Raw genomic sequence first — 20,536 nt, forward strand, 5'->3', positions numbered from 1 at the left:
AGATAAATTGAAAGAAATCATTGGGGGATTTGGAGAGATTTTTTTACACAGCGAGTTGTTATGATCTGGAATGCACTGCCTGAAAGGGAGGTGGAAGCAGGTTCAATAGTAACTTTCAAAAGGGAATTGGATAAATAGTTGACGTGTAATAAATTGCAGGGCTGTGGGGAAAGAGCCGGGGAGTGGGACTAACCCACTTCCTTCTGTGTTCATCCCTGGAAAAAACCCTCCCCCAGGTCACTTACAACGGCACTTTCAAATTCCCAACTCTCTGGACTTTGGCCCTCCATTCACCACGACATTTCTGCAGCTACTGATTTGCTCAATCACACCCTCACCTCCACCTTTGACGCTCTTGTACCCATTAAAACCATCACTCTCCCTCACCCTGGTCAATCCCCCTGGGTCTGCCCTCATTTCTGCTTCCTTAAGTCCAAGGGACACAGCTTTGAAAGTTTATGGTGGACAACTGCTTTGGCCATTCATCGCCAGATCTGGCTGGACCACATAAAGCACTATCGGGTCCTGTCTCCTCTGACAAAACTGCTCACTATTCCAGGATCATCCTGGAATGTAAAGATAACCCCCGGCTTCTCTTCTCCACTACAAACCGTCTTCTTAAACCCCTCTCCCATCATTCCTTCATCCTCACCTCCAACAAAAAGTGCAATGAGCTCATGGACTTCTTTGTCACTAAGATTGAGACCATCCATTCAGCTGCCTCTGCCGCTCCCCTCCCTTCCCCGAGCTCACCAAGTTTCTCTCCTATCTCCCCTCATGCCCTCTCTGAGCTCATCTTGACAATGAGACCCACCTCCTGCTCCCTCGACCCTATTCCCAACAATCTGCTGACCAAACAACCTCCCTTCCTGGCCCCATGTTAGCTGACATTGTTAATGGTCTCCTCTCCTCAGGTACTGTCCCCCTCCCCATCAAATCTGCCGTCATCACCCTCCTTCTCAAAAGACCCACCCTTGACCCCTGTGTCCTTGTAAACTACCACCCCATCTCCCACCTCCCTTTCCTCTCCAAAGTCTTGTCACCTCCCAAATCCATGTCCATCTTTCCCACAACACCATGTTTGAATCCCTCCAATCAGGTTTCCACTCCTGCCACTGTCCTGAAACGGCCCTTGTCAAAGTCACAAATGACATCCTCTGTGACTGTGTAGAGGGAGATTTAATCTTGATCTAACACTTGATGCACCTGCCCCCGGAATGTTTGATGACACAGTGTAGAGGGAGCTTTACTCTGCCATGTACTGTACAGTATCAGTCTGCGATGGAGCAGAGCCCTGCTCTTTAATAGAAATTATTCTTTCGATCAGCCACGGAGCCCCTAAAGCAGCCTCCAAGACCCAAAGTCTGATTTCCATCCCACAGTTCCAGCAGTTTGCGAGGGCTGGGCCACGTTAGCAGCAGCTCTCTGTTCCTGGTCTGGAGCTGAGGTGTTGTGTATTGTCCCTGACACAGGTACCAGACGGTGAGCTGCTGGCTCCTATTGTTCTGGGATCATTCCCTGCTGCTCTGTTCTCACCTCTTCACTGGGTCTCAGATTATTACCAGCCATCTTCCTGATCAATAAACAATCGGCAGTCTGACCGCGGAGATTTGAAATGTGTGAAACATTTCATGTGTCTCATCCCTGTCCCTGGACACAAATAAATAGGCCGTCATGAAATGTTCACAGTCCGTTTCTTCAGCCTTCTCCTTCTTAGAAGAATCTTTTAAACTCCTTGCTAAAGTGACCATTGATCTTAATGTCTTGTTTTGCGGTATGTTCAAGATTGTTCCAGGTCAGCATTGTAATAATTCGGGGTAGTTGAAAAGTGGGATCATTATATTAAATCTAGATATTTACACAGCCCCGCCCCCCAAACATTCAAACCACCGTTCAGGAGGAGAACCCCTTCTGCTCGCTGACCTACATTGGCTCCCAGTCCACCAACATCTCAAATTTTAAATTATCATCTTCGTGTTCAAATCCCTCCATGACCTCGCCCCTCCCTATCTCTGTAACCTCCTCCACCCCTACAACCCTCCTAGATCTCTGAGCTCCTCCAATTCAGGCCTCTTGCGCATCCACGATTTTCATCGCTCCACCATTGGCGGCCGTGCCTTCACCCGACTGGGCCCAAAGCTCTGGATTTCCCTCCCTAAACCTCCCCGCCTCTCTACCTCTCTCTCCTCCCTTAAGACATTTAAAACCTACCTCACCTGTCCCAATATCTCTTTATGTGGCTCCGTGTCACATTTTGTTTGATAATCGCTCCTGTGAAGCGCCTTGGGACGTTTTACTCCGTTAAAGGCGCGATATAAATGCAAGTTGTTGTTGTTGTTGGGGTGGAGAAAGGGTTTTCTTTCTTTTTATGACTCTTTTCTATCTCTCTATTTCTTTCCTTTCTCGGACTCTGTTTTCCGGGTCTGTTTACTGACACACATTACAATCTGTGTCACTCGGTGTCTAACAATGTGAGGCAATGTGTTTTATTCCCGCTGTGTTATCTCTCTGGCGGTTTGCTGATAAATGTTTAACTCGCGGCCTGTTCCCGTTAATGGTCACAAGCAGTAACAGACAGACAGAGCGTGTCTGACCGCCCTGAGATGTGGAAAAGGCATCAGTTTAGGACAAATGCATGAAATCAAATGTTCATCGGGCACCGAGAGAGACAAAAACCAGAGAGAAAGGCAGAAGGAAATAGAGAAATAAAAGCTAAATACAGACATCCTTGATGTCTCTCTATTCCATCCCCAACCGTTCAGTGTCGGGTAAAAATGTCAGTGCAAATAAATGTTCGAGAATCGGCCCAAAGAAGAAGAAACAAAATAACCCAAAACTGCCGAAACCCGGGATTGAACCTGGGACCTTTAGATCTTCAGTCTAACGCTCTCCCAACTGAGCTATTTCGGCCCCACATCAAGCTAGTTTTTGAGTCATCCTCTTGGAATAAAATCTAACCCCGGGTGGAATTGCCCCTCCCGCTCATTCCTCACTTCGGGAGAATGAGACCGACCATCAAGGAGAGATTTTCTGATCCTGTCGTTGAATCTCATTTAAATTAAACATTCCTTGAACTCTCTGCCGGGGGGATTCAGAGCTGGGGTTCGCCATGAACCAGCTTCCCCTCAATTCCCAGCTTTATCAGTGAATCGACCAACAAACGCTCGACAGAGCTCAGGTTATATTAAAAATAAAAACAGAAAATGCGGGAAACACTCAGCAGGTCAGGCAGCATCTGTGGAGAGAGAAACATCCTTTCAGGTCGATGACCTTTCATCAGAACTCTCTCCACAGATGCTGCCTGACCTGCTGAGTATTTCCAGCATTTTCTGTTTTTACTTCAGATTTCCAGCATCTGCAGTATTTTGCTTTTGTTTTACAGCTTGTATTAATGTTCTGCTGATGATATCTTAATATTATCTTGTTTTTGGGCCATTTTAATCAGGTTCATGGACAAATTCTTCCATCATCCCTTCTCCCACATCGCTTCTCTCTCTCATTCATTCTTTTCTCCTTTCAATCCAGAAGAGGGCGGGAATCAGAGCTCACCCCCCGAACCCTCCGCACACAGACCCCCGTCTACCACCCCGTGTGATCCAAGAGACAATTCGATACATTACACTGTATGAACACAGAAAGCTGACACACCAGGGGAGATCGCACGGTGTTGGACACGGAGTGAAATAAACTGAAGTGTTTATAAAAAGTTACAGATCACAACTCGTGTCTCTGTCTCTCTCCGCCATCCCGGCCTGTGCTCTGTTATCTGATCTCACTCAATGTGTTGCTGATCATTTTCATCAACATCTTTGAATGTGGCAGCACAAGTTGTTGAAACCGTTAAAACAGCATCCGGTTCCTTGGCTTAATAATAGAGAAATAGAGCACAAAAGCAAGGAAGTTATGTTAAACGTTTATAAATCATTGTTCAGGCCTCATCTGAAGTATTGTGTCCAATTCTGGGCACTATAATTTATTAAGGAGGTCAAGGTCTTGGAGAGGATGGAGAGGAGATTTCCCAGAATTATACCAGGGATGGGGTTTAGTTGTGTGGAGAGACTCGAGAACCTGGGATTGTTCTGCTTCGAGCAATGAAGGTTAAGGGTAGAAGTAATCCACGTGTTCAAAATTAAGAGGGGTTTTGATCGAGTAAATAAGGAGAAACTTCACCCACTGGCGGGAGGGTCGGCAACCAACGGACGCAGATTTAAGATAATTGGCAAAAGAACCAGAAGGGAAATAAGGAGATTTTTTTTGACACAGCGAATTGTTATGATCTGGAACGCACTGCCTTAAAGGATGGTGGAGCTCGATTCAATCGTAACATTAAAAGGAGAATTGGATAAATACTTGAGCATCTCCCCACAGATACCACCTGACCTGCTGAGTGTTGCCAGCAGTTTCTGGGTTTATTTTTGAGCTTTCACTATCGCAGTTTTCGTGACAACCTGCAACTTGCCTCAAGGGCGCAGCTTCAAGCACAACTTTCTTGTGCTCTTCTCACACACAAGATCACACTTTACTTTCCGACACACTCACTTTAAAATCTGCCGTTTCCACACACAGCGTCCTGCGCCACGAGAATTTGAAAGACCTTTCGCTGATGGCCTGTAATCGCTCCTTTTTCCCCACAGGCGCTCTTTACATTTATCCTCTACTCGATTCAATCACAAATTTCAACAGAACTATTAAGATCAAGGCGGAACACTTCCGATCTTACTGCACCGCCCAAACTTGCCAAATGTGCACCTTTCAACCGCCATTCACAGCTCTGTTGCGCTGCCCGTCGCTCACGCAACTCAACTGCTGAGAGAAAAGAGCCAACAAGCATCAAAACAAAAACCAGTTCTTCAGTTACCATCCCCTGGATCACAAGATTCCACAAGTAAATTTCGTGAACATTCGGGCGGCTGTCTTTCCAGAGACCAGCCCTGCTTTCGTCGTGTTTGTCTGTCGAGCGGTCACGCAGATCGAAATTTATCCACTGGTTTCAAGGCACAAATGAACATTGGTGTGAATGGGACATGTGCCCAATAGAAACAGCGGTCGGAGCAGAGCAAACTTAAAGGCGTGAGATCGTGAAAGTGAATGTTAGAGTCGGCAATGCCGCAGGAAAGTGTCCATGAAATGGAAGGAGGAAAGTAAAGGCGGCCCATTGACTGTGGAAGGAAGAAAAAGCTGGGAGAAGAGGCGGGTTTGAACTGTGGAACATCAAGTACAGGCATGTGAGAGTGCTGGGATTTGATGGAATAAATAGGTTTTCGACACCACCAAAAAATGTTTTTTTCATTTATTAAATATTGATATATTGTTGCATTATATTTGCAAGCGCGGGAGAGAATAAAAGGAGCAGCGCACACTATGCCGTGACTCGGATTCGAACCGAGGTTGCTGCGGCCACAACGCAGAGTACTAACCACTATACGATCACGGCACCACACGTCAGTGGCAAGAGATCTGCCCGAACTATTTAAATAGCGCCTTTAAGGTAGCAAAACGTCCCAAGGCGCTTCGCAGGAGCTTTTTTAAACAATATTTGACCCCGAGCCACAGAAGGAGATATTGGAAGCAAAATACTGCGGATGCTGGAAATTTGAAATAAAAACAGAAAATGCTGTAAATAATCAGCAAGTCAGGCAGCGTCTGTGGAGAGAGAAACAGAGTTAACGTTTCAGGTCGATGACCCTTCGTCAGAACTGGAAAAGGTTGAAGATTCAACAGCTTTTAAGCAAGTAGAGAGCGTTTAAGGAGCATCTTAAGGGAGGAGAGAGAGGTAGAGAGACGGGGAGGTTGAGGGAGGGAAATCCAGAGCTTTGGGCCCAGTCGGTTGAAGGCACGGCCGCCAATGGTGGAGCGATGAAAATCGTGGATGCGCAAGAGGCCTGAATTGGAGGAGCTCAGAGATCTCGGAGGGTTGTCGGGGTGGAGGAGGTTACAGAGATAGGGAGGGGCGAGGTCATGGAGGGATTTGAACACGAGGATGAGAATTTAAAATTTGAGATGTTTGTGGACTGGGAGCCAATGTAGGTCAGCGAGCAGAGGGGTTCTCCTCCTGAACGGTGGTTTGAATATTTGGAGGGGGAGGTGATAAGTATCTCGGTTTGATATAATGATCCCACTTTTCAACTAGGTCGGAGATGGAGGCGGCAGTTTGCAAGGACCGAGAGGTCAAGGGTGAGTTTTTTGAGGAGGCTGTGATGACGCCAGATTTGAAGGGGAGGGGGCCACTACCTGAGGAGAGGAAACTGTTAACAATATTGGGCTAACATGGTGGCCAAGAAGGGAAGTTGGGGGGTCAGCAGTTTGGTGTGAATAGGGTCGAAGGAGTAGGGGATGGGTCTCATGGTCAAGATGAGCTCAGAGAGGGCAAGAGGGGAGATAGGAGAGAAACTGGAGAAAGATGTGAGTTCAGGGCTGGGGCAGGGGGAACCTGAGTGGAAGTTTAGCTTGTGGGTGGGGGAAGGGGGAGAAACGGCAGAGGCAGCTGAACGGATGGTCTCAGTATTAGTGACAAAGAAATCCATGAGCTCCTCGCACTTGTTGGAGGTGAGGGGGGAGGGGCAGGGGAGAGGGGTTTAAGGAGACGTTTTGTAGTGAAGAGAAGCCGGGGTTATCTTTACCTTCCAGGATGATCCTGGAATAATGAGCAGTTTTGGCAGAGAGCAGGACCTGATGGTGCTTTAAGTGTTCCCGCCAGATCTGGCGATGAATGGCTGAACCAGTTGTCCGCCATAAACGTTCAAGTCTGCGACCTTGGTCTTAAAGGATGGGAGATGAGGCTGCACATCACATCCCTTAAACATTGTTACCCGTTTCTGTCTGAAACTGGTGAGTGTGTAAATAGAAAGGAACAGAAAAAAAGCATTTTAATCCATCAAACTTGATTCTGATCATTATTATAGCAAAAAACCTGAACAGCCCATCCCTCAAATACTGATATAAAACCAGTCCCAGGACCCTGAGCCACTGTGAAAATGCTGTGATCCCGACCTGATTCGAACTCGCAGTTTTCTGATCGGGAATCAGACGCTGTCAGTTGCGACAGGAGGTGGATCCGGATCCAGAGGAGGGAGATCGGTCCCGACCGCCGCCGGGACTCTCGGAGGGCGAGAGGCGGAAGCAGCAGCAGCCAGACCGCCTCAACAACAGCTCAGGATCCTCGCTCTCTAATCCAGCCGCTGCCGGCGGAGAGCTGCCGGTCCCGGCCTGAGCCGTGTCTGGGAGCCGCCTGCCGGTCTCTCTTTACTGAACGGGACCGATCCAGGTGCAGCTCACACACAGGCCCAGGAATCCCACTCCGGACAGATTCACTTCTTTAAACCTTGTTTAGATTCAGTGAATTGGGATTTAATTCAATCCTCATCTGCCCTCCGCTCTGTCAGTTCAGGACTTTATTTAAACCGATACTTGGAGCTCTGTTTTACAGGGTGTCGGCTGTTTAAATATTTCTCAGTCCCACTACTCACATTAATAACACTTTTTGCTGCTAACTGCTGCTTGATACAAAGTGCCCAGGAATTAGGGAATTTCTCCCGGGGATCAGGGAACTGACTCGGATTCGGCTCAACCCTCAAATCCACAAAGTTTTTGTCACTGCTGCTGTACAGGATTAAAGGAAGGGACCGAACCAGAAGCGGTTTTAAATTATTACTGACAAATCAGGGTCAAAGGCAAAGGATACAGTCTGCTTATCTCCAGGGCTGAGTCCCTGCCCGCTTCACTGTCTGTCTGTCTCCCGGTTTATCCGTCTAATTGAGTCTCTGCTTCATTCTCTGGCTCTTTGTTTGCTGTCTGCAGGCCTCCCGACCCGACTGACTGACTAACCACCGGACCGTGTGTCGGAATGAATGACTGGGACTGAGTGTCTGCCTATTTATGGACCTGAATGGCCACATTTCTCAGTCCCTGCCTTCGCTCTGTGTCACGGGCCTGTCGCTGTCTCTCAGGATGACAACACACCCACACCCTTCACACACCGCCTTTGACGACTGAACGCAGGTTTGCTCAGTCTGTCCCCGCAGCTCCTTCGGAAGTTTAATGATTTTGAAATGAAGACTTTTTCCTGTGTGACTTGTGAAGTTTTGATCAGTGAAATGTTTGTGAAAGGGAAGGATTGAGAGCTTTTAGTGAGGGATAGAAGTGATGTTGTTTAACAGAGAAATCACACGATGTGGTGTTGTGGTTATCACATTTACCTCACACGCGAAAGGTCTCCGGTTCGATGCCGGGCAGGAACATTATTTGGGAATTTGCTCCAGGTGAATCTCCAAGGTGAGTTTCTTCTCCTGTGAAAAGTGGGAGATAATTGGCTTTTCCTTTTAAATTTAACAACGGCTGCACCACATTCCTGGTGTCAAAAACACTGAATATTTTAACCAGACTCTGAAAATACAGTCTTTAAAATGAGAACGGATGAAAGTTCATCAAATGCAAAACACAATAACTTTCCCACGTGTCACTGTCACTCGGTAACCATGTTAGTATTTCCGTCAGTCAGTCTGCAGAAAGTTATCGCTTCATTAATGGCGATTACAACAATTATTCATCTTTTACAGAGTTTCATCAGTTTCATGTGTTCATTTAATAAAGTTCATAATTGTTTTTTGAAAATTATTTCCCTGACCGGGAATCGAACCCACACCGCGGCGGTGAGAGCCCCGAATCCAAACCACCAGCTGCCGCGCAGTGGGTCGAGTAACGGATCGGCACAGTTGATACAAAGAACAAATTAAAAATTAAAAACAGAAAATGTTGCGAACTCTCAGCGGGTCAGACAGCCTCTGTGGAGAGAGGAACAGAGGGAATGTTTCAGGTCGGTGACCTTTCATCAGAACTCGCTCCACAGATGCTGCCTGACCGGCTGAGTGTATCCAGCATTTTCTGTTTTTATTTCAGATTTCCAGAATCCGCAGCACTTTACTTTTGAAATTAAAAAGTAGCTCAAGTTGATGAAAGTTGCACCAGTGAAAATCCTGGGTGGAGATTTAGAGGATGCGACAGTGGGAAGGGCCGGACTGCGATTCGAACAGTCCTCCAAGCAAATTTCGGGGAAGTCATCGAAATTTAAAAGAGGACTTGGAACGGGAATAGAACGACAGGCTCACGTGACAGGGCATTGGTATTCGGAATGTACAAAATGCAGTCCCCACTGCTCTGATAACCTGAATCAGACAAATAGTAATTCACAACACAGGACAAATCCATTTGATTTGAGTTTTGGAAACCCATTCACGACAGCAGCTGTCTCCCATCAGTTTACTTTTCCAAACTAAAGGGTATGAAGCTTGCACGAGTGATGATCTGTGCTGTATTATTTCTGAGCAGCAGACTCACTTTGCCCCATCAATGCCTATTTGTTGGAAGGCGCAGTCCCCATTGGTCGAGGGGATCGGTTTTTCGAGCTGTGATTCACCATCCTCTATTTCATGAATATTCCGGTTTGCTGAAAATGAGATGAGATGAAACGAGCAGGTCCAACGAGCCGGTCTGTCACACGACACGGCATCGACAAAGTTGTCTCTTGCACTTACAGTGAAGCGGAGGGCAGTTTTCACCCTTAAACCAGCAAGTTAGGTGGCGCAGTAAATAGTGTAGATGGGAGCAGGAAATAGTGAAGGGACATTGATGATTAAATGAGAGGGCAAAACTGTGGCAGATGGAGTTCAATGTGGGGAAGTGAGATATCATCCACTTAGAACATTAAAAAGATAAATCAGAGCATTTTCTAAATGACGAGAAACTAGGAACTATGGAGGAGCAGAGAGGTTCAGCGGTCCATCTCCAGAAATCACTAAAAACTAGTGGACAGGTACAAAAAATAATTAATGGAATGTGAGCCTTCATCTCAAGGGGCTGGAATACAAAGGGTGGAAGTTATGATACCGATGCACAAAGCCCTGGTTAGACCACATCTGGAGAACTGCGTTCAGTTCTGGGCACCGTACCCCAGGAGGGACATATTGGCCTTGACTGGGTGTGGAACAGATTCACCAGAATGATATCGGGGCTAAAAGGGTTAAATTGTGAGGACAGGTCTTGCAGACGAGACTTTTATTCCCTTGAGTTTTGGAGGTTGAGGGGTGATCTAATTGAGATGTGTGTGAAGATAAGGGGAGTGTCAGAAGATGGTCTGTCGTGGAGAAGAGAAGCCAGGGGTTGTCTTTACATTCCAGGATGATCCTGGAATCGTGAGCAGTTTTGTCAGAGGAGAGCAGGACCCGATAGTGCTTTATGTGGTCCAGCCAGATCTGGTGATGAATGGTTAACCAGTTGTCCACCATAAATGTTCAAGTCTGCGTCCTTTGGGCTCACAGGAGTGGAAATGAGGGCAGTACCAGGGGGATCGACCAGGGTGAGAGAAGAGTAATGGTTTTAATGGGGAGAAGGGCATCAAAGATGGAGGTGAGGGTCTGATCGAGCAGATGGGGAGCTGCAGAAATGTCGTGGTGAATGGAGGGCCAAAGTCCAGACAGTTGGGAATTTGAAAGTGCTGTTGTAAGTGACCTGGGGGAGAGTTTTTTCCAGGGATGAACACAGAAGGAAGTGGGTTAGTCCCACTCCCCTGCTCTTTCCCCATATCTCTCCAAATTTTTTCATGTCAACTATTTACTCAATTCCGTTTTGAAAGTTACGATTGAACCCACTTCCACCGCCCTTTCAGGCAGTGCATTCCCGATCATAAAAACTCGCTGCGTAAAAAAATTTCTCCTCATTCCCCCGCCCGTGGCTTTTTTGCCCATTGATCTTAAATCTGTGTCCTCTGGTTATTAACCCTTCCATCACTGGAAACAGTTTCTCCTTATTTACTGTATCAAAACCTGTCATAATCGTCAACCTCCATTAAACCTTCTGGGTGTAGTCTCAGTACCCTTCCTGCTGACCATCCCTTCAGTTCTCATGTGGTCTAGCGGTGAGGATTCCTGGCTTTTACCCAGGTGGCCCGGGTTCGACTCCCGGTGTGGGCATAACAGCTTTTTAGTCCCAGCCTCGCAATTTGCCTGCAGTTCGGGCTGTGGCTGCTGCTTCCTCCCTCGCTTCTGTGTCAGACCCACAATCACACTGAGAAATGAGGCAGACCACAGCTCTTGAAGGGACAGTGCACGAAAAGCAACAATGTCCAGACAGATCACTCAGCAGCTCATGGCCAAGTGTTTGACTACAATCCTTTTATCATTCACTGTAAAACCCGAGGCTCAGTGAAACACTCACAGAATATTCTGGAAAAACTCAGCGAGTCAGGCCGAATCTGTGGAGAGAACAAACCAATTAACTGAGAGTCTCAGTGAGACAAGGAACGAGACTCGGCTCTTCACAAATTGTCACGGGATCTTTTACACGTCGGAGCAGAAAGAAGGGACCCCCATTAAACACCTCATTCAAAGGACAGCACCTCTCACGATGCAGCTCCCTCTCAGAACGACACAGTCAGCCTGGATCATGTGTCCCAGTCCTGGAATGGGAGCTGGAACCCACACCCTTCTAAACACCAGCCTGACTCCCTGGTGTTACTCTCACCCCCGGCTAGTCATGAACCAGACTGTGCCACTCCCAGAGTAACTGATGACCACAGCCTCAGCCCTGGGTCCCGATCTGCACCATAACCGCAGCCTGTTATCGCTCATAGAAAGTGGGATTCCTGTGTTCATTCTGTGATGTGCATTGGGGGAGTGGGACTTCATGGATTGCTCTTGCATAGAGCTGGTATGGACTCAATGAGCCGAATGGCCTCCTTCCGTGCTGTAACCTTTCTATGATTCTATGATTCCATGTGGGTGGAGAGGGATACAAGGAAGTGATCAGAGATGGCCTTATCCATGATTGACACGATCGGGAGTGGAGAGGCCACGTGATTGCAAGGTCGAGGGGCTGGCCATGAATATGGGTCGGGGAGTTTCTATGCAGGAAGAGATTAAGGGAGTATAAAGTATCACATAATAGACTTGTTGGCAAAATTGAAGCCCATGGGATTAAACGGACAATGGCAGCGTGGATACAAAACTGGCTAAGGGGCAGAAAACAGAAAGTAGTGGTGAACGGTTGTTTTTCAGACTGGAGGCAAGTATACAGTGGTGTCCCCCAGGGCTCAGTATTAGGACCACTGCTCGTTTTGATATATACTAATGACCGGGACTTGGGTGTACAGGGTATAATTTCAAAGTTTGCAGATGACACGAAACTCAGAAATGTAATAAACAATGTTGAGGATAGTAACAGACTTCAGGAGGACAGAGACAGACTGGTGAAATGGGCAGAAACATGGCAGATGAAATTTAATACAGTGAATTGTGAAGTGATACATTTTGGTAGCAAGAATGAGGAGAGGTAATATAAACTAAATGGAACAATTTTAAATGGAGTGGAGGAATAGAGAGACCTGGGGGTGTAATTACACAAATCTTTGAAGGTGGCAGGACAAGTTGAGAAGGCTGTTAAGAATGCAAATGGGGCCCTTGGCTTCATTAATTGAGGCATTGAATACAAAAGCAAGGTGTTGATACTGAACCTTGATAAAACACTGGTTGGACCTCAGCTCGAGTATTGTGTTCAATTCTGGACACCAAACTTTAGGAAGGATGTCAAGGCCTTAGAGAGGGTGCAGAAGAGATTTACTAGAATGGTGCCAGGAATGAGGGACTTCAGTAATGTGGAGAGACTGGAGAAACTGGGGCTGTTCTCCTGAGAGCACAGAACGTAAAGGGGAGATTTGATAGAGGTGTTCAAAATTGTGAAGGGTTTTCATAGAGTAAAGAAGGAGAAACTTTCCAGTTGTAGAAGGGCAGTTACAACACGGGTTAGATAGAGAGCAAAGCTCCCTCGACACTGTCAAATCAAACACTCCCAGGGAAGGCACAACACGGGTTAGATACACAGTAATGCTTCCTCTACTGTGCAGTTCAGATCCCGCCTCAGATTTCAGATAAAAGGTTGGTTTCCTGGACACTCTGCTGGTGTCTCTCTGCATCTCTGCACCTCGTTACACCGCTCTCTACCTCCCTCTGCTGGTGTCTCTCTGTATCTCTGCTCTCAGTTGTACCGCTCTCTACCTCCCTCTGCTGGTGTCTCTCTCTGTATCTCTGTACTCAGTTACACCGCTCTCTACCTCCCTCTGCTGGTGTCTGACTGTATCTCTGTACTCAGTTACACCGCTCTCTACCTCCCTCTGCTGGTGTCTCTCTGTATCTCTGTACTCAGTTACACCGCTCTCTACCTCCCTCTGCTGGTGTCTCTCTGTATCTCTGAACTCAGTTACACCGCTCACTATCTCCATCCTTTTTTCTTTCCTTTTTTTCATTTTTTTCGAATGAAACTTATGAAATAGGACAGTGGAAGTGATTTAATGAAAGGAGGATTCTAAAGACATTGAGTTTTTTTCTGAAAGACATCCAATCGTATCACAACAGCGACTCATTGAATTGGAGTCAGGTGACTGCAGGTTTTGTATAAAAGGTGCTGGTTGGTGGGTAAAGTGATCGTTGAGTTGTTTGGTATCATGGGGGATTTTGTGGTGAGAGGTTTGTTCCCGGTGCTGGTGTTAGTTGGAGCCGTTTGTTGCTCTGATATTTGGCAACAGTTCAGAGGCCAGAGATTTCCATGGAGAAGAGTAAAACCCACCCCTGTACCCCAGAGAGTCCATCTCCCTGTCCCTCCCTTTGGTTCCCATTTCAGTGTGTCTGAGGGGAGAAGTCTGTCTCCACTGCAGACTGTGATGGTGCAGTGTGGAGAGCAGAACCTGCTGGTGAGGGTAGACATGGATTTATTTCGAACCAGGCACCTGATTAAAGCTGCTGACCTGACCCTGGGGACAGCAGGTTGTCGGCCAACTGGGATCGACTCGCAGAACCACACTGTCCTCTTTGACTATGGGCTCCATGAATGTGGCAGCAGATTGCAGGTAATATGATTCCTCAACTCTTGCTCCAATTTCACTGTGTAGATTACTGCCCACTCTGAACTCATTAACATTGGGTGAAACTCCAGCCACTGAGGAGATCCGTGAATGAAATCTGTGTATAAATTCTTGCCCACTGTTAAATATCACCCTGTGTGAAACTACTTTCTTTATTTTGACATGTTAATCTTAGCTTTATATTTAAAAAGAACTTCAACTTGTCACTGAGGGACTGCATCTTTCTTAAATGGATCATTATTACTCTCTAACTCTGAGATTCAATTCTATTGACCTTGAACCTTCACCGACATTTCTCCAAACCACTCTATTCTTTTGTGCCTCAATTGATTTATCTTTTCCGTGCCTTCCTGTGGATATTCTGGCCTGTTGCCTCAACTTGTGGTCAATGAATGTTCAGTGTGGAAGTTCCTGTTGAGACTTTTCTTGAAAGATGAAACAAGTGGAATAATAATTGGGATACAGTGTATTAAAGGGGAACTCCACTTTTGGTTGTTACACCTGCCAATCCCCTTGATTCTGCAGACACAGATGAGGTTTAAAAGTGATGTTGTGTTTTGTGCTCCATATCAGGGGTAACTTGAAGCCCCTTAAGGTGAAAAGCTCTCTTCTACATGGGACAGAATGCTCATCAAATCTGGCAGTGCCAATCATTTCAGGGTTTCTGACTGCAGGCCTGAAGTCCCCTGTAATAGGTGGACTGAGCAGAGTAACAGAGGCTGCTCGAGGCAACTTCAACCAATGGTGGAGCTGCTTCAAACATGTGTCATTGAGGAACAACAAACTCCTCAAACTGCTGCTGAACTGGGCAGGAAAATGACCAGAAATAGCTTTTGTCCAATGAGACCAGCTCTTCATTCCTTAACCTGATGTCTTTCAGATGGCTGGAGATTTCCTGGTCTACACCACCCACCTGAACCACACCCCAAATGCTCGTGGATCTGTCATTGTGAGAACTAATGGAGCAATCATTCCCATTGAGTGCCACTATTTTCGGTAAGAATCTTTACTCTGTGGCAAATAAGGTCCACAGCAGGTGCAGTTCTCTGAAGTTGTCCTGAAATTACACTCCTGTCCTTCCAGGAAGGGCAATGTGAGCAGTGACCCTATCAAGCCCACCTGGATCCCATTCAGCTCGACCAAGTCTGGAGAAGGGCTTCTGTTATTCTCACTGCGTCTTATGAACGGTATGTGATGGGTGGATGGGGAGTGCTTTTCTGTCGTCTCCCACTGGGAGTTACACCCACTGTCTCCAACCCTTGTCCTCTTGTACTTCAGATGACTGGCTTACAGAGTGCACCTCGACTGTCTACTACCTGGGTGACCTCATTCACATTGAGGCCTCTGTTTCAATGACCAACCACATGCCCTTGAAGCTCTACATTGACAGCTGTGCAGCGACATTGAGCCCAGACAAGGATTCCACCCCAAGATACAACATCATTGACTACCATGGGTAAGGAGCTCTCTGCTTTCTCCAGCTCGTTGTCTCAATAGGTTCACTTAATTCACTTTGTCCTTTTTTAAAAATCTTTCTTCAGTTGCCTCCTGGACAGCAAAGCTGAGGACTCCTTTTCAACCTTTGTGTTGCCAAGAGGTGAACGTGAGCTGGACAAACTCCAGTTTGACCTGGATGCGTTCCGCTTCTTTGGAGATGACCGTTCCTTTGTAAGAGGAAGCGAAACATTGGGTTCCCCATGTTGGGAGGAGGTCACTAAATAACAACTTGTATTGAATGTGTCCCTCAGATTTTCATCACCTGTCACCTGAAAGTTGCTGCAGTGGATCGGAGAGATTCCATGAACAAAGCTTGTACTTTCCAGACTATGTAAGTTCCCTCTCTCTCAGGGATGTGTTGTATTAAAGGGTGATGGACAACATGGTTGATAAACTGATTCTCTGGTTTAGCTGGACCCCATTGGAAGAATCGACCAATGATGTGTGTGCCTGTTGTCATCTGGGCAGCTGTAGTGCCACGAGGGATTTCCGACCTGATTCCAGAGGAAGGAGGGATCTTGGATCTGGACCTGGTAGGACATTGATCCTCTCTGTGTTGGAGGTCACCCTTTACCCTCTCTAACTGGAATGTTTGATATTGCAGAGAGTGATGCTGAATTGAAGTGGGAGGGTGAGGCCTCACTTGGACCCCTGGTCATTCTGGATCCTGATGTGACAGAGCTGGCAACTGGGTCCCTTAATGAGCTTGAGCAAAGGATGCAGGAGAGGTCTCCAGGTGGTGAGTTGGCCGACTGCTAGTTTCCATTTTCCCCTCAGTATTTCCTTCACTGACCATTGGTTTCTTGTTGCTTTTTAGGTGTGGAGTCTGAGGTGGTCCTGATCCTGGCCCTGACTGTGACCGCTGTCTCTCTGATCTCTGCTTCTTTGATCGCCTTGTTCCTGTACAGGAAACACAAGCAAACCCAGTTCAACTAGTTATCAAATGACCAATAAATCAGTGACTACTTGTATCTTCTAATGGCTGGTTGCTCATTTTTCATTATCTGGCTCCAATCAGCATGCAACAAGTGCTCAATTCTGTTAGTAACACTCCGCACTCCTCCACAGTTCCTCCTGTTAGTGAAATGGGTTGAAATGGGTCCATGTAACTAGTGGCAGAATGGCTGGTAATAGTGTATCCAGGCCCTGTCCAGGGATGGCTGCAGCAATGGGTGAAGGCTTGCCAGGCCCTCATTGTGCAGGTCAATGAACTCTGAAGGGACAGTGGGACTGGCCTGGTGTACTGGTGCCGGCTGGTTGACGGCCCAATCATTCCCTTGGAGTCCCGTGGCCATTGATCACTCGAATCCCACACGGGCTCCAAACTCCAGTTAAACTTTCCCTTTTGGAGCTCATTGTCCAAACACCAATAGTATTGAAAGTTGGTGGACTTGGAACTCTCCTCCAAGATTGAAGATCTCTGCCCCTGGTGTAAAGATTCTTGTTTAGTGGGGGTGGGACTCCAGGTAGATTTCAAATGTTCAGTGTAATGGTTAATGTACACAGGGGGCAATGATGTGCCCACTGGGTACAGGCACAGTGAGAATGTGAGGGACGGGGAGCCCAGCGGTTGTGATTTAACTCAGTTGGATTTGAATTTCACCTGTCATCTTGTGAGCACAGATTGAAGTTTCTTTATCCTCAGCTTCCCCTCACGACAGGCCCTCAGGATTGTCTTGTAAGTAGTTCGTCCTATTTTCAAATTACATTGTTTATCATTCACTGTATTTGAAGGGTGGTCATCGGAACAGGAGTCGGTCATTTCGCCCCTCGAGCCTGGTCCACCATTCAATGAGATCATGGTTGATCTGTGACATAACTCCATATACCTGCCTTAGTCATACCCCTTACCTTTTTTTTGCTTAACAAAATTTTAAGCTGAGATAATAGATTTAACAATTGAGCGAGCATCAACTGCCATTTGTGGCAGAGTGTTCCTAACTTCTCCCACTCTTTGCGTGTAGAAGTGTCTCTTCACTTCACTCCTGAAAGTCCTGATTCTAATTTTTAGGTGATGTCCCCTGGTCGCTAAACTGGCTGTTTTTATAACTTTACAGTGAATTGGGTCCAATCCATGTCTGGGACACCCTTGCCTTGTGAAATACTGAAATTTGTTCATAAAATATTCAGATTAATAAGAATGTTTAACTTTACTGAGCTGAGTTTTTCTTTCTGGTAAATCAGACATTCAGGGGGTCTATTAAACAGGATGGGAGCTGTTAGCAGTAAACACCCTCGCTTCAGACAACATTCTTTGGCAGGTGGAAACCACTTCTCCATTTAAATCAAATCATAGTAATATTTTACTTGAGCTATAATCACTGAAGTTTAGTGTTTAAACATAGCAGGAGATCCAGGCTCGTTCTGTTAAAGTAGAATAACAATAAGTTAGTGGGAACTTTTAACAATAGCAATTCATTTCTGCTCACTGTACATACTGAAGGTGATTTTTCTTCCAGTGGAAACTGCAGTCAGACGGCCCCTCCTCACTTTCACTCTCAGCTTCCTCACACTATTGATAAATAGTGTTTGGAAACTTTAAACCCAATAGATGACAATACATTCAAGTGTAGTGTAGGTCCATCCTACCCTCTTCTGTCTGTTGTCTGATTTACATGTAAACATTTCAGGGAGAGTTTACAAAGTGGCCAGGTCACCAGGAGAACTACTTTGGGATATTTTTACAATGTTGCAAAAAATACCATGTAGAAATGCTTCAAGAATTCATTCTCAATGAAGCTTAGGATCTTGCAGTACAGAAACAGGTGACTTTCCTCTCCCCTCATCCAATTTAATGTTCCTCTGTTCCAAGGTCCCTATACCACTCCCATTTAAAATAATTCATGGAGTCTGTCTGAACAACACTTTCAGGCAGAGCTCGACATTGTTTCTTTCCTCTCTGTAAAGATTTTTTTTGAATCATTAACAAGTATCTTTTGCCATGTCACATTTGACACTAGGAGTTATAGAATCATATAAATTTACAGCACAGAAGGAGGCTATTCGGACCATTGTGTCTATGCCAGCTGAAAAAGAGCTATCCAGCCTAATCGCACTCTTGGTCTTGGTCCGCAGCCTTGTCGGTGACGGCACTTCAAGTGCACATCGAAGTACTTTTTAAAAAGCGATGTGGGTTTCTGCCTCTACCACCCTTTCAGCCAGTAAGGTCCATACCCACACCACCCTCTGGGTGAAAAAAAATATCCAGAGATCCCCTCCAATCCTTCTACCAATTACTTGAAATATATGCCCCCTGGTTATTGGCCTCTCTGCTGAGGGAAATAGGACCTTAATATCCTTTTTTAATTTGTTCATGGGATGTGGGCTTTGCTGGCAAGGCCAGAATTTATTGCCCGTCCGAATTGCCCTTGAGAAGGTGGTGGTGAGCTGCTGTTTTGGAAGTGATGCAGTTCGTCTGTCCCTCAATAATTTAAACACCTCAATTAAATCCCCCCCTCAGCCTCCTCTGTTCCAATGAAAACAACTCCAGCCGATCCAATCCTTCCTCATAGCTAAAATTCTCCAGTCCTGGAACATCCTTGTAAATCTCCTCTGGACCCTCTCTGGTGCAATCCCATCTTTCCTGTAATGTGGTGACCTGAACTGGACACGGGTTAAATTTATTAGTCCGCCTGTTCCCACAGGTCCCAGTCGAGTTTCTTCATTCCTTTCCTTGGTTCAATCCGTCATTCACCGATTGGGTTTATGACCGGTCACCACCTCCTGTGATTTCCCCAATTGGCTGCCCCTCTTCTCAGAGATTCTCTCGCTCCACAGACCACCTGCACTCTGTCGGTTCCACCAATCCGGGAAGCTTCACCTGTGATTGGATGAACTCGGTGACCCGGGGCCGTCATGGCGGCCGAATCTCCCACAATGCAGAGCGGCAGAGAAAAGGCCCCATCTGTGAGACGGGACGCGCTGCACTCTGGGAGAATGTTCGCACATGCGCACATCACCCGCCGGATCAGCGGCCGCTTCCTGTTGTGTCGCGAGACAAACTTTCCGTTTTTTCGGTTGAGAACGAGCGGTTTTTATTGTGACGGAAACTGACGTCACTTTTCCTTTGAATCGCGCGGTTTGATTTAAATAAACGGCGCACATGCGCAGTGTGGCGCGTCCCTCTTAAAGGGCCCTGGACCGGCCGAGAGTCCCCGAGCCCGGGGTCAGGACCGAGAGACGGGAAATGGGATCAGAGCGGAGGGCGGCCCCGGGGAGGGGGAACTTGCATTTCTCCAGCGCCTGTCACATCCTCAGGACGACCCAAAGCCTCGCAGCCAATGGGGGGCTTTGGAAATGAGGTCACTGTTGTAATGTGGGCAGCCATTTTGTGCACAGCAAGATCCCACAAACAGCAATGTGATAAATGACCAGTTAATCTGTTTATAGGTGTTGGTGGAGGATTAAATATTGGCCAGGACACCGGAGAGAACTCCCCTGCTCTTCTTCGTTGCTGGGGGTGACGGGGTGGGGGTGCGTTGATCGGGGTGGGGGGGTGCGTTGATCGGGGTGGGGGGGGCCGTTGCTGGGGCGATGGGGCGGGGGCAGGGGGGCCGTTGCGAGGGGTGACGGGTGGGGGCGGCGGCCGGCCGTTGCCGGGGGTGACGGGCGAGGCCTGTGAGCCGCTGCGGCCCTGGGCGGAGAATGGCGACTCCAGTCTCACCGCCGCCTCCCGTCTTTCGAGTTCGAGGCGCCGTTAAACAAAGAAGAAAAAACTTCCGCCAAAACCGTGAGGATCCGCGCCTGGGCCCTGACCTTCTGCGGCTCCGCACACGCAGCCTTCGACCGCAGGCTCCTGACAGACATCAGGTATGGGCAGAGCAGCAATCAATAATCACTCACTCAACAAATCACAGCAATCAATCAATAACACCCAACTAATCAATAATCAATCGCTCAACAAATCACAGCAATCAATCAATAACACCCAACTAATCAATAATCAATCACTCAACAAATCACAGCAATCAATCAATAACACCCAACTAATCAATAATCAATCACTAAACAAATCACAGCAATCAATCAATAACACCCAACTAATCAATAATCAATCACTCAACAAATCACAGCAATCAATCAATAACACCCAACTAATCAATAATCAATCACTAAACAAATCACAGCAATCAA

The 20,536-nt window shown here is 46.9% G+C and overlaps 2 protein-coding genes and 3 non-coding genes across 5 annotated transcripts in view; 3 read left to right on the plus strand and 2 right to left on the minus strand.

The window, feature by feature from the left end:
* Positions 1–2,837: 2,837 nt before the first annotated feature.
* On the minus strand, positions 2,838–2,910 carry trnaf-gaa (transfer RNA phenylalanine (anticodon GAA)). Its single transcript has one exon. It is a non-coding gene; the product is annotated as a tRNA-Phe (tRNA).
* A 2,452-nt stretch (positions 2,911–5,362) lies between these two features.
* On the minus strand, positions 5,363–5,434 carry trnah-gug (transfer RNA histidin (anticodon GUG)). The gene has a single exon. It is a non-coding gene; the product is annotated as a tRNA-His (tRNA).
* A 5,458-nt stretch (positions 5,435–10,892) lies between these two features.
* Positions 10,893–10,964, plus strand: trnak-uuu (transfer RNA lysine (anticodon UUU)). Its single transcript has one exon. It is a non-coding gene; the product is annotated as a tRNA-Lys (tRNA).
* Positions 10,965–15,358: 4,394 nt separating this feature from the next.
* Positions 15,359–16,361, plus strand: LOC137302288 (zona pellucida sperm-binding protein 3-like). Its single transcript, XM_067971930.1, has 6 exons — positions 15,359–15,393; positions 15,448–15,574; positions 15,655–15,734; positions 15,815–15,936; positions 16,008–16,142; positions 16,221–16,361. The coding sequence occupies exons 1-6, from the start codon at positions 15,359–15,361 to the stop codon at positions 16,337–16,339; spliced, it is 618 nt and encodes a 205-aa protein (XP_067828031.1). The 3' UTR covers positions 16,340–16,361.
* A 3,715-nt stretch (positions 16,362–20,076) lies between these two features.
* Positions 20,077–20,536, plus strand: part of LOC137302142 (CD209 antigen-like protein C) — a 48,406-nt gene continuing 47,946 nt past the window's right edge. Inside the window, exon 1 of the mRNA XM_067971813.1 lies at positions 20,077–20,212. The gene's annotated coding sequence lies outside the window, so the exon portion shown is untranslated. The remainder of the gene's footprint in view (positions 20,213–20,536) is intronic.

This window comes from Heptranchias perlo, chromosome 35 (genome assembly GCF_035084215.1).
Source record: "Heptranchias perlo isolate sHepPer1 chromosome 35, sHepPer1.hap1, whole genome shotgun sequence".
Taxonomy (NCBI): domain Eukaryota; kingdom Metazoa; phylum Chordata; class Chondrichthyes; order Hexanchiformes; family Hexanchidae; genus Heptranchias; species Heptranchias perlo.

Bases quoted from the DNA above. Each gene is read 5' to 3' on its own strand.
- LOC137302288 (XM_067971930.1), top strand. From the start codon at position 15,359: ATGGGTAAGGAGCTCTCTGCTTTCTCCAGCTCGTT. The intron at 15,394-15,447 runs GTCTCAATAGGT...ATCTTTCTTCAG, and splicing joins TCTGCTTTCTCCAGCTCGTT to TTGCCTCCTGGACAGCAAAG. The intron at 15,575-15,654 runs GTAAGAGGAAGC...TGTGTCCCTCAG, and splicing joins TTGGAGATGACCGTTCCTTT to ATTTTCATCACCTGTCACCT.